Below are 13242 nucleotides of genomic sequence, written 5' to 3' on the forward strand. Positions count from 1 at the left end.
TGAGCCACAGTAACAGTGTTATGGTCTACAAGGCTATAGCCATCATGTCACATAGTGTTATAATGTTTACATTTAGTATGTACTGAGTATGCTGACCTCATGAATCATTCACATACCATTTTAGGCAGTAGGTCTTTGACAGTAGAATATTTACAGGATGATTGGTTTGGCCATGTGTGTTTGAAGCAGTAAAGCGTGATTCTGCACCATGTGACCTGTGCTGATCAGGGTGTGATTCCCTCTGTAGGCTGAGTGCTCAGGCACCTCTGGTGAGGTAGAATGGAACAGGGATTAAGACTGTCTCCACAGGCAACACTGGTCTTTTCTAGTCTCCTTCCCTCGTCTCCTACCCCCCTAGCTCGAGGAGGAGAGGAGGAGGAGATAGGGGGAGAGAGGAGAGGAGGAGGTAGGGGGAGAGAGGAGAGGAGGAGGTAGGGGGAGAGGAGAGGAGGAAGTATGGGGGAGAGGAGACTGGTTGAGAGTACTGACATGAGCGCATGTTCACCCTACATAAAGATCTTTCTCTTCTTATTGGTCGAGGCATCAGGTGACATCATCGGCGAGGTCATGTGATCCGAGGACACGCTCGAATACAGAGGCTGCTTCTTGTTTCTCCAGATCACCATGGCAACACGCACCAGGAACAGGATGCAGGCCAGAGCCAGCAGAACCGCTGGAGACGACAACACCAACAATATTTATGATTATAATCACTCACAAATACTATTAACATACACAGAGTCAATTGTACAGCTGGATGATTTTGATTCTTTGATCTGATTCTTTAGTTGACTGAATCTCTGTAGTGTGTGTTGCGTTTCAGGGCCAGCGACTCCTCACCGGAGAAGACAGCATTGGCGGAGGGGTTGCCAGGTTGGTAGTGCTTGGACACGATTCCCCCCAGAGCGATGATGACCACGGGGTAGATGGTCAGGACGTAGCGGACGTAGCGATCCAGAACAAAGTTCTCCAGGATGAACCTAGAACACAGAGAACCCGGAGAACCCAGACCATCACTGGAACGTCCAGACAGCCAACACACACTACACACACTACACACACTACACTTAATACACACGTACACCTACTAATACACACACACACACCTACTAATACACACACACACCTACTAATACACCTACTCCACCTAACACCCTCTCCCTCACCAGCCCAGCACGCCCAGCAGCAGAGCACACAGGGAGACGGTCCCTGCTGTGTCCCGGGCTACGCCCTCCAGGCCCAGCACCACGGACAGGTTCACCAGGGTGGCGATACACGTCCAGGTGGTGTACAGAGACACGCCGTTCTGGACCTGGAGAGAGAGGAGAGGACATGCGTCAGGTTGTTAGTTAAACTGTTTTCTTTCTGCTTTTGTCCGGCTCAGTCTGTAGACACAACAATGTGTGTGTGTGTGTGTGTTCCTACCAGCAGTCGCAGGCACAGCAGGTCTCTGGGGTGTGTGGATCTGAGCCAGACTCCGTACAGATCCACAGCGTAGCAGGAGAACAGCACCATGCAGCAGTTGGTTCCTGCCATCAGAGCCAGCACCACCAGGGCAGCCCACATGAGCCTGCAACACAGGGGTCAGGGGTCAAGGGTCGCCATGGGTCATGGGTCAGCAGGGGGGGGGGTCAGGGGTCAGTCTTACTCTCTGTCCCAGATCAGCAGCCACACCATGTTGAGCACCATGTTGGAGATCCAGCAGATGTAGAACCCATAGGGCAGCACAGCCTGGCTCCAATACCTGCGCACAGACAGACAGACAGACAGACAGGACAGGGTCACATACACAGACAGACAGACACACAGGACAGGGTCACATACACAGACAGACAGACAGACAGACAGGACAGGGTCACATACAGACAGACAGACAGACAGGACAGAGTCACATACACAGACAGACAGGACAGGGTCACATACACAGACAGACAGAAAGACAGACAGGACAGAGTCACATACACAGACAGACAGACAGGACAGGGTCACATACACAGACCGACAGACAAACAGACAAACAGAACAGGGTCACATGATGTGTATGTGTGTGTGAGTGCAGGTGTTCAGGTGTACAGATGTTCAGGCAGAGGTAGGAGGCCATGTGTGTCCAGGTGAGCAGGCCTACCCTCTGAAGAGGCTGGAGGCCAGGTAGAGCACCATGGCAGTCAGCCAGCCATAGATGAGGCCCCAGATAGAGAAGGTCCAGCCTGCAGGAGTTACATCTGTCTCATACTGCTTAGACACGTTCCCTGTGCTGGTGTGAAACGGACCTGGAGGAGGTAGTGGGAGGAGAGGGGGGGGGGAGGAGAGGGGGAGGAGGAGGGGGAGGAGAGGGGAGGAGGAGGAGGAGGGGCGGAAGGGAGAGGAGAGGAGAGGGAGGAGAGGAGGGACGGAGAGGAGGGGGAGGAAAGGGAGAGGAGGAGGGGGAGGAGAGGAGGGCGGGAGGGAGGGAGAGGAGAGGGGGGGGGACAGAGAAGGAGAGAAGCGAAGAGAGTGAGGAAGAGGGGTGATGGAGAGGTGAAGGAAGGACAGGAGAGGTAGGGGTGAGGGGAGGAGATGAAAGAAGAGAATATGGTATTCTTCTTAAACACGAATGGAAGTACAGTACTGTAGTCCAGTATAACGTAGCCTACTGTTAGGTGAGACTGATGAGACGTCATCACTGTGTAATGAGCAGCTCAATATTTACGCAACGGCTTCTTAATCAGTATTTCAATGCTGTGACAGTTCTACTCACAAGTCCAAGGCAAGCGCTGCCCAAGTCAACAATAACGTCTTGAAACCTACATGTGCGCTCGTTATCACACACACCATCACAAACAGAGGTACTCACCCGTCCCTGCTCCAGACAGAGCGTTAACCACTACAACTGCGATATAAACAACCGCCGACAAGATGATCAGGGTGACCCGGGGGAGACTATAACCTTCCATTTTATCCTGCAAAATTCTTAGGTTAGCCCGTCACGAACTAACGTATCTTACTAGTAATGCAACTACTGAAAACAAGTGTACGGAAGAGCATATAGCCTACACAAGCTGATCCTCCCACAGACATGGTCCGCAGGACACACCTTCTAGCTGGGCTGAGGACCAGTCATCTATAGACTATTAGGCACTTTTTAGGTTTGGCTACTTCCTACTTCTGCTGTAATGTTTTCTTCTTTCTTTACTATTTCATGCATTTTAGTGTTTAGAGTAGAGAGGAGGGGATGGGAGAGATGATTATTTCTCATGTACTTTAGTGTTCGATAACGTCAGAAACGAATCAACGACACCACATTTATCTGAAAAACTAAACAATGACCGCGCGCAAATGACTTATGAAACCGGAGAAGGAGGGGGGTTGGGAGGGGGGGGTGATTGTTGTCAGGGAGTGACGTAAAGATGACACAGTGTGGTCACATAACCTGCGTGCCTTGCCTTTACATAAGTGACAGTTTTTAAAGACCAAGGAGCTTGTCAGTTATCTGAATGGATTCTGCGGTGATTAAACTATGTCCACACCCAGAGTTAACTACCGGAGATGGCGAGAGGCCTTTGTATGGAAAATGATCTTCGGAGTTGAAACTAGACTTGTAGAGTAAAGAATATATTGTGCTTATTAAAGTTCTGTCTTCTGAGGTGTGCTGAGGCTTAAACATTGTAAACATTGAGCTTCGACCAGTGTGGGGAAAAGGCTGTATTTTGTGTCTCTATTTCTTCATTTTCAGAAACAACCCTCTTCTTGTGTTTTTTGTTTTACTGCACTGTATAATATATACTGAGGCAGGGACAGATAGCCAGTTGGACTTCGTGAACCAACCCAAAACTCTGTTGCGGGTAGGGAAACGTAGACAACCCCAGAGCTCTGGACGTGTTGATTTCCAACTGCTGCATTAAAGCTGATATTATCGGACCTCTGCGACTTCAGACCACTCTTTGTAGAACACAGACTTGTGTCATTGAATACCATCATTACATATTGGAATAGACACATAGAATTTCAGTCCTTAAAATGGTGACCCCGACGCTGAAAAGAGGGAGTCCAGAGGGTTCCGGTCCGACCGACAGATCGGGAGAGAGACCCATACACCGGTACGAGGAGGCAGACGTCGGGCGCGCCTCAATATAAAAAAGGTAAGCAGACACCTGTTAAAAAAGTACTGCTATTCGGAACTGAGAACCAAATTTAGACGATTACTATGTTTCATCGTACCTAGTCAAATCAACAGTAGTGGGAAATCAACCGTTTTTATGTTTCAAAAGGTTACAGTCCCTGAGGTTAAGTGTCCTCAAAAAAAGTCCCTAAACAAGTAATATTTGTGTGGAGTCAGATTGTGTTGAATAAAAATAGAGAGGAGTGTGGTGTGGCTTTTTTCTTTGACCAAGAAGTTACAGAAATCCTGAGGAGAGATGGAGAAAGGTGGGGGCTAAAAGAGTCCCGTTACGTTGAGATCTTACAAAGGTGATCCCAGAGGGTATACCCCTGGTTTATAAATTGGTTCTCATACCTCATGGAGGGATATAGCCTAGTGGGAGAACATTCGACTGCAGTTCAAGATGTCGAACCCTCCTTTGGATGTAGCTTAAGCGTCTGCTAAATACAAATGAAGGCTAGGCTATTGATTCTGTGTAGTTGGGGGCAGTCCACGTGGTTTGTGGGAAGGTATGAATGGATGAGCGGTTAGGGAGTCGGACTCGTAATCTGAAGGTTACCGGTTCGATTCCCGGCTGTGCCAAATGACGTTGTGTCCTTGGGCAAGGCACTTCACCTTACTTGCCTCGGGGTCCCTGTACTTACTGTAAATCGCTCTGGATAAGAGCGTCTGCTAAATGACTAAATGTAAATGATGAGGGGAGTGTGAGGTAGGTGTGGATGGAGTCTGGAGTATTTTGGGGTGGAAGGTTTGTTGCGAAAGGTATGACTCACTCATCTGTTATGTAGCAGTATGTCACACTGAACCCTGTTCCATAAAGCTAGTTTACCAAATAAGCCAGGCTTATGTCAGTTAGTCGGACTCATTTCTAGTTCATTCGGTTCCATAAAGACAGCTCAGCGTAGTTCGAACTCAGTTACTATGGCAACTTATGCTTCGAAACTATCCTGGTCCGGGCCAGGCTAACTGTCAGGCTTAGACCGTGTTGTTGCTTAACCAGAAGTTCCTGTAACACTGACCCAACGGGAAAACTATGATTCACCACAGACTTTCTGGCGTGATGCATTTTTTTTCATTTTTTTTCTTTTCAAAAAAAAAAAATCAACTAAAAAAAGTTTAAAAGTTATGCATTAAACAATGATGAACAATGATTTCATAATTACAAACCTACCCTACTTTAAACTTATGACTGTTACATAGTATGTAGTATCCTGGAGTAACCACTAGGTGTCGTTCGTGTAGCTATGTACAACAGTTGTGTTCTTCCTGAAAAGTAAGTCATCATGAGTAGCCTATCTAAGTACCCTTTCTCAATTTAACTTTGCACCTGTTACGCCTCAAATCAAAACTCAAAACAAAACTTAAAAGAAAATGATCATGAAGAAGTGTCCTAATGCTGGCGCATCAGCCAGCTGGCTTGCTTAGGTAGGCTAACGTTAACGTGTTAACCTACTCTGCTAGTTGCGTCACTCAAAACAGTACTCACCTTTGCCCGCTCCCGCAAGACCGTTAACGACCATAGCAGCAATATACACGAGCGCCGACAAGACAATCAAGATCATACGGGAAAGACTATAGTCTTCCATTTTAAACAGTTTTCCGAGGGTCTTCTCTGTCAAGAGAGGATATGTAACACTTGAAAATCCAGCCTGGCCGCAAAATGAAATGAAACCAAAAGACAGTCAGATGTAAACACCAGCTTCTTCCTGTTTGTGTATCTTCATTGGTTATTTTTATTGATATATTAGCGCCACCTACTGGGCGGGAGGAAGTTGGATAAACACAGGGAGTAGGCACAATTGTAGGCTATTATGATGTGTTAAAAATGTGACCGGTAATTGTCGAACTGCGGTCCGTGAATCTGCAATATAAGGTTTGTATAAGATTTTGTTGTGATGGTGATGTCACACATCTTGCCAGCAGGTAGGTGTGTGTCCTATGAACCCTGGGGCTGTACTCATGCAAGCCCTGCCCACCTGTGTTAACAAGCCCCGCCCACCTGTGTTAATAAGCCCCGCCCCTGTTCCCCAGCACTCAAGCAGAGGTGATAAAGGTGTGTGTTCCCTGGACATCCAGGTAGACACTCACACACACAGGTGGGACACACAGAGAACACACAACACTGGTGTAGGTAGACCACAAACACACAGGTAGACACAACACATACAGATAGAACACATACACAGGTAGACCACCCTGCACACACACACACAATAGACTATGCACACTACAAAACATACATACAGAGACCTTATACACACACAGGTAGAGACACAAAACACACATAAGTAGAACACACACACAGGTACACACACAATAGACCATACACACACATGTGGACTACACACAGCTCTGATTGTAGATCTGCAGTGACAGGAACTCTCTCTGCTCCAGCCCTCCACACCTGCAGTGGGAGCTAGAACACAAGGGTGAGTAGACCTCTGGCTCCTCATACTGACTCCTGGGTCCTCATTCTGCTCCTCGCTTGAAACCACATGTGATGTAGCCTACTATCTGACTAACTAACACTCATTTAGTAGATACTTTCATCAAAAGCAATGAATAGGAAAGGGATCTGAACCTGCAACCTCTGATTTGGAGTCAAAAGCTCTAGCTATCCACTATCCCCTTAAAGCTATGGATGTTTTTATGTAATGCACATTGTAAACCTATGTGCTGTATAGAACCTTTTGTACCAACAGAAGAAGCTTCTGAAGAATAGGTTCCATTCAGAACCCTCCAGCTCAGAAAGAATCATTTAGGGTTCTGGACTGCACCCTCCATGTCATGAGAAGGGGTTCTGTTTGGAACCTTGAGGTTGGAGTTGTGGAACACGGGTCAGTGTGTGATCTCCTGACAGGAGATCCTTCTCTGGAGTGAAGTGATTCCTCTGTTGGGTAACCTGAGAGTGCCGTGTCCAGAGGTCACCCTAGGCCTTGGCAGTTTGGGTGGGGGTTAGATAAGGGAGGGGGTTTCTTTAAGCAGGTATCTGTTCAGAGGGGCGTAGTTGAGACCTGAGTCTGATCACTGGACCCCTGCCTACAGGCTCAGAGGGGCGTAGTTGAGACCTGAGTCTGATCACTGGACCCCTGCCTACAGGCTCAGAGGGGCGTAGTTGAGACCTGAGTCTGATCACTGGACCCCTGCCTACAGGCTCAGTCAAAACAACAAAAATATCAACTGTTAAATACAGACCTTTCCTTGACACTGACCACCAGAATATAGCTCCTGGGTTTACTGCAGTAATATCTCAATATCTGCTTGATAATAAGTAATGGTTAGGGTTAGGGTTATAACTGATAACTTCTTATCAGTTATTTATATTTATGGCCCTGCTGGTGGTGGACACTTCTCACAGTTTCCTTCCAAAAGATAGATTTGTCATTCGTGGCATTTTTTCCTGACGCTTATCTAATGTAGCCTTGGTCAAAACGCTGTTCACCCAACCTTAAACCCAACCCCAATGCTACCAACCCTAACCTCAGTGTTAACCCTACCAACCCTAACCTCAGTGTTAACCCTACCAACCCTTACCTCAGTGTTAACCCTGCCAACCCAATCCCAGGTGGACCAGATGTTCGTCCCTCAGAAGGCGTCAGGCGTGTGGGTGTGTGTTCTACTGCAGCTCCTGGCTCCAGCTCGGGCCTACTCCTCTGGCCAGGTTACTGAGGTCTGTGGCAGCATGGTGCCCCAACATGGTGGCTCTGCCAACACCACCCACAGCCCATACAGCCTGGTGCTCAACAGCACCATCTTCAGGCCTGGAGGACACATCGCAGGTAGGACAGACCGACGTAGGGAAGAAGGGATGGGTGGGGAAGGGTGGAGGATGCTGTTGGAAGGTGTCTTCTTATTTCTTGTTGTCTTTCTCTCTCTCTATCTGATCATCTCTATCTCTCTCACTCTCACACACATACACAGTCACCCTCTCAGGGACATCAGACTTTGAGGGTTTCCTGCTCCAGGCTCGGGATGCAGCCAATCAGAACGCAGGTGCTGTGGGCTCGTTCACACTGACCAATCCCAAGCTCTCCCAGCTGCTGACCTGTGACCACATCCAGGTAGGCTGCCTCCTGGGGTCTAACGTTCTAATGTTCTAACGTTCTAAGGTTTGAATGCTCTGAGGTTCCACCGCTCTGTCGGGTTCCCCAGGGATCTGCGGTCAGCCACACCAGTGATGCCCTGAAGAGAGAGGTCCAGGTGGTGTGGAACGCCCCCCTCAACGCCCCGGACATCATCCAGTTCCTGTGAGGGCTTGGATTCACTGACATCATCATCATCAGATAGATCAAACTGCACAAGGAATGCTCATGTGTGTGTGCAACTGTGTGTGTGTATTTGTGCCTGATTGTCTGTGTGTGTATCTGTATGTGTGTGTGTTCAGAGTGACGGTGGTAGCTAAGTACAGGGTCTACTGGGTAAAGCTCCCTGGTCCAATCATCTCCCAGAGTGGTGTGACGCCCCTTCCCCCTCGCCCCACCCCCACCGCCAGCAGACCACCCCCCACCACCACCTCGGTTCTGCCCGGCCTGGTAAGCCTTTTCTGGGTCAGGTGTGTCTCAGGGGCCCCTGGAACCCTGGTAGGAATGTGGGGATAGATCGGAGAATGGATGAATACTCTGATGTGCTGATTAACATGATGATGCATGGTTAGGATGATATCCATCCCTCTCTCTCCCTTTTTCTCTCTATCTTTTTCTCTCCATCTCTCTCCTCCCACTCGCTAGTTCAGCTCAGAGGGGTGTGGCCAGTCTAAGTCCTGTCTGCAGGACCCTGCTGGCTGCGACCCGGAAGTGGATCCTCAGTGCTACTTCCTGTCCTGGAACCCGCAGGGTCAGGGGGTGGAGTTTGAGCTCAGCGGCCCGGCGGAGGGATACGTGACCTTTGCCCTCTCGCGGGACACCTGGATGGTGAGGAACTAGACCCAATTGACGATGATGAGGATGATGATAAATATGGTGATAATGATGAGGATAAATTTGGAGATGATGATGATAATAGCAAGATCAAGATCACGATGATTATGATGATTCGATTTTGATGAAACACAAAAGCCTCCTAGTTCCAGGAAGTCAACAGGAAGTGATCCGGAGCTCTGTCTGCGTTGCTAGGGAGATGACGACGTGTACCTGTGTGTGAGGGACGGGGGCGTGGTCTACGTCAACGCTGCATTCGTCACAGGAAGGACCTCGCCCGTCGATTCTTCAGAGGTGAGGCAACCCTCAGACCACACCCCCTCAGACCACACTCCGTCAGACCCCGCCCCCTCAGACCCCGCCCCCTCAGACCCCGCCCCCTCAGACCCCGCTCCCTCAACCCCCCCTCCCCTGACATACAGAACCCAGATTGGCTCCCCTCTCCTTCCAGAATGTTCTGACTGGCGTGGCGTGGCGGGCAGTGGATGGGGTTCTCCAGTGTCGGTTCCGTCGGCCCGTGCAGGTTCCCCAGGACCCGGAGCGTTTCAGCCTGGACCAGCAGCACTACATGTTCCTTGCTCACGGAGAGGCAGAGGATGGTGAGCTGGGGTAGCACACTACATCTAGGATACTACATCTAGGATACTACATCTAGTACACTACATCTAATACACTACATGTAATACAATACATCTAGAACACTACATCTAGTACAATACTCCTCTCCTTTGCTCTCCAGAAGTGCTGCTCTGCACATTCTCTACTTTACTACGTCCGTCTGAGGACAGTTATCACTCACAACGTCTCTGGATGTTATAAAACAATTAGTGTGTAACTTCAGATCCTGTTCCCCTGCTACCTGGAGAACACCCAAGAAAGGTTCCTTTCCCCTCCTCTCCCCTCCCTTTCTCTCCCCTCCCCTCCCCTCCCCTCCTCTCCTCTCCTCTCCTCTCCTCTCCTCTCCTCTCCTCTCCTCTCCTCTCCCCTCCCCTCCCCTCCCCTCCCCTCCCCTCCCCTCCCCTCCCCTCCTCTCCCCTCCCCTCCCCTCCCCTCCCCTCCCCTCCTCTCCCCTCCTCTCCCCTCCCCTCTTCTCCCCTCCCCTCCTCTCCCCTCCTCTCCTCTCCTCTCCCCTCCCCTCTTCTCCTCTCCCCTCCTCTCCCCTCCTCTCCCCTCCCCTCTTCTCCCCTCCCCTCCTCTCCCCTCTTCTCCCCTCCCCTCCTCTTCCCAAAACAGTTTCGAAAGGTAGAAAAAACATGTTGATGTTGAACAGGGCAAAGTTTCCCTTCACACCAGTGTCTTATCTCTTAGGCCAACGACTTCACTTCCTGTGATGTCTCACAGGAACCGTGTAAGATTAAGGCCCGGAGGTAATCTGGGGTTGCAGATCTCATAAAGAGGGAATGAGGGAGTTTATGAGTCTATGGATTTATTTCAGGAGACGGACAGCTGTTTAGTGACCTTTTGTTCGTTTATCAGACATTTTTAATGATCCTGGAAACTTCAGCATGTCAGGGTCAGGATAAAGGTGGTAGGACAACATGCAGTATATGTATGCAGTAATGGAACAGATCCTAGTCACAGGGTACATTTATCATATTATAAACTGCGTGTCTGTGTGTGTGTCTGTCTGCTGTTTTAATGTGCGTGTGTGTGCAGGCAGGGTGCGTAGACACACTCGCCAGCCTCTCATCTCCTCCCAGAAGGTCTCCATGACTGGTCTCCCTCAGGTCCTCTCTGGCTCCCGCTCTCCAACCATCATGAAGTCCCACGGTAGGACGCCTCCTTGTGTGTGTGTGTGGACTGTAGGTGTGTGTGTGTGTGTGTAGACTGTCGGTGTGTGTGTACAGTGTATGAGTGTGCACTGTCTGTGTGTGTTTATGTCACGTTGACCCCCTCCCTGCAGGGGTACTGATGCTGCTTGCCTGGATGCTGGCTGGCAGCACGGGCACCTTCCTGGCCAGCTACTACCGAGAGGCCTGGCCTGGCCACACCCTGCTGGGCCAGCGGCCCTGGTTCCAGGTACCACACACACCCCGTCCCGCACTGATGATGTCACCACACACATCTAGGTTGAGGCGATGATGACATCACAGCGTGGACGTTCTTATTCCTGGAGACACACCCTGAACAGGAAGTGTTCAGCTGCTGTTCTGGAACCTTCCTTCCTCAGTGTGTGTGTGTGTGTGTGTTCCAGCTTCATCGAGGGTTGATGGTGTTGACTGTGCTGTTGACGTCTGCAGCCTTCACTCTCCCCTTCATATACAGAGGAGGGTGGAGCAAGGTAGGTTGCACACGCACCTTCCTACACACACGCTCACTCACACACACACACTCGTTTACACAAGCACACACAGATAAAACACACAGTTACTGTAGTATCTCTGACTGTACATAAGAGGGCGCTCTATCATTTTTTGTAAATTATTTGGATGTGTCTGTGTGGATCTGTGTCTGTGTGTGCGTTTGTGTCTGTACGTGTGTGTGTTTCTCTGTGTGTGTGTGTCTGTACGTGTGTGTGTGCGTGTCTGTACATGTGTGTGTGTCTGTGTGTGTGTGTCCTCTCCAGAGAGCCGGGATCCACCCCTACTTAGGCTGCTGTGTCATGGCCCTGACGATCCTCCAGCCAATCATGGCTGCTCTCAGACCATCACCTGACTCCACCAGGTAGACCATCATCATCATCATCATCAGATAGTCTTCTCCAGTAGTCTGGTGTTTCACACCGTCTCTCTTCTGTGTCCTCCTCTCTCTCCTTTCCTCTCCTCCTTCTCTCTCCTTTTCTTCCTCTTCTTAATTACGTTCTTCCCCTCCTCATGTCTCCTTCCTTCCTAACGGTTGTCCTGTCCTCCTCTCTTCCTGTCCTGTCCTCCTCTCTTCCTGTCCTGTCCTCCTCTCTTCCTGTCCTGTCCTCCTCTCTTCCTGTCCTGTCCTCCTCTCTTCCTGTCCTGTCCTCCTCTCTTCCTGTCCTGTCCTCCTCTCTTCCTGTCCTGTCCTCCTCTCTTCCTGTCCTGTCCTCCTCTCTTCCTGTCCTGTCCTCCTCTCTTCCTGTCCTGTGCACGGTTGTGTGTTCCAGCCGTGGGGATGCAGTATTCTGTGTGTGAATGGAGAGCTTCTATACTTAGCCTGTGTCCTAATGAGATTAGCTCTGATCCCAGCTGTTTTATATGCAGGAGGTGGGCGTTCAACTGGCTGCACTGGGGGGCGGGCTCTGTGGCTGAGATCATGGCTGGGGGGCGGGCTCTGTGGCTGAGATCATGGCTGGTTGGTCCACGTCCTCACTTTCATCATAATATTCGTAAAAAGCTCTGTTTCTATTGGTCTCTTGTGATGGCTGTCAGGAAGTATTTCCTCTGGCCTTGCAGTGGCGGCCATGTTTTTGGGGGTGGGTCAGCAGTCTTTGCTCCTCCCCCTGCCTTGGGCTACGGGCGTACTGATTGGCTATCTGATGTGGGTGTTCATCCTTAGACTCCTCCTCACTCTCCACAAACGAGGCTGCATCAACACATGTATGTAACATGTAACATGTATGTAACATCTGTGACATGTGTGACATGTTTTGTAAGATGTGGACGATGAGTCTCTTTATCTCAGAGAACTGGAACTGAGAGGCAAACTATGCTGCTGTTGTTGATTTGATGTGGTCATCTATTTTGTTGTTGATTTGATGTGGTCATCTCATTACCACAGCATCTGATGAACAGCACAGGATTCTGTCTAACCAATGGAAGACCGGTTGCTGGGTAAGACATAAAACCCAGCATATTTACATGAAAAAAATATTTTTGGTCTGGGCTGGTCTGACCTGGCCTAGTTTGGTTTGATCACTCTCTCCCCCTTTCAATCTCTTTCTCTCTCCTTGTCAGAATTCCTATTTCAAGATGGCTGCCCTGGCCACCCTGGTGCTGGGCAACGCTGGCTTCCTGGTGGCTCTGCTCTCCTGCATCGCCGCCCTCTGAGGAAACCCACAGGGGGAGTTCCACAGACAGGATCAACACCTACATCATCAACACTAGATTAGATCAGCCTCGCTCAACAAAGTCAGACTCTTCACCATCAGTGTATGAAACCAGAGGTTAAATCATTATTAGAATCAGACACATCCTCTTAAGCTGGAAGGGAATTATCCTTCTCCTTTTTCTCTATGTCTATTTCTTCCTGTCTCTCTCTCCCACCTCTCCTTCTCTCTCT

General features: G+C 49.6%; 1 protein-coding gene and 1 pseudogene across 1 annotated transcript; one reads left to right on the forward strand and one right to left on the reverse strand.

Moving 5' to 3' along the window:
- Positions 1-350: 350 nt before the first annotated feature.
- On the reverse strand, positions 351-5749 carry LOC136959236 (uncharacterized). The gene is made up of 7 exons (XM_067253507.1): positions 5625-5749; positions 2126-2270; positions 1649-1744; positions 1426-1570; positions 1167-1312; positions 841-980; positions 351-673 (listed from the first exon to the last, which is right to left on the reverse strand). Exons 1-7 carry the CDS (start codon positions 5722-5724, stop codon positions 507-509), a joined length of 939 nt encoding a protein of 312 aa, XP_067109608.1. The 5' UTR covers positions 5725-5749; the 3' UTR covers positions 351-506.
- A 290-nt stretch (positions 5750-6039) lies between these two features.
- Positions 6040-13010, forward strand: LOC136958762 (putative ferric-chelate reductase 1; annotated as a pseudogene).
- Positions 13011-13242: the final 232 nt, after the last annotated feature.

Source organism: Osmerus mordax, chromosome 16, assembly GCF_038355195.1.
Source record: "Osmerus mordax isolate fOsmMor3 chromosome 16, fOsmMor3.pri, whole genome shotgun sequence".
Classification (NCBI taxonomy): Eukaryota; Metazoa; Chordata; class Actinopteri; order Osmeriformes; family Osmeridae; genus Osmerus; species Osmerus mordax.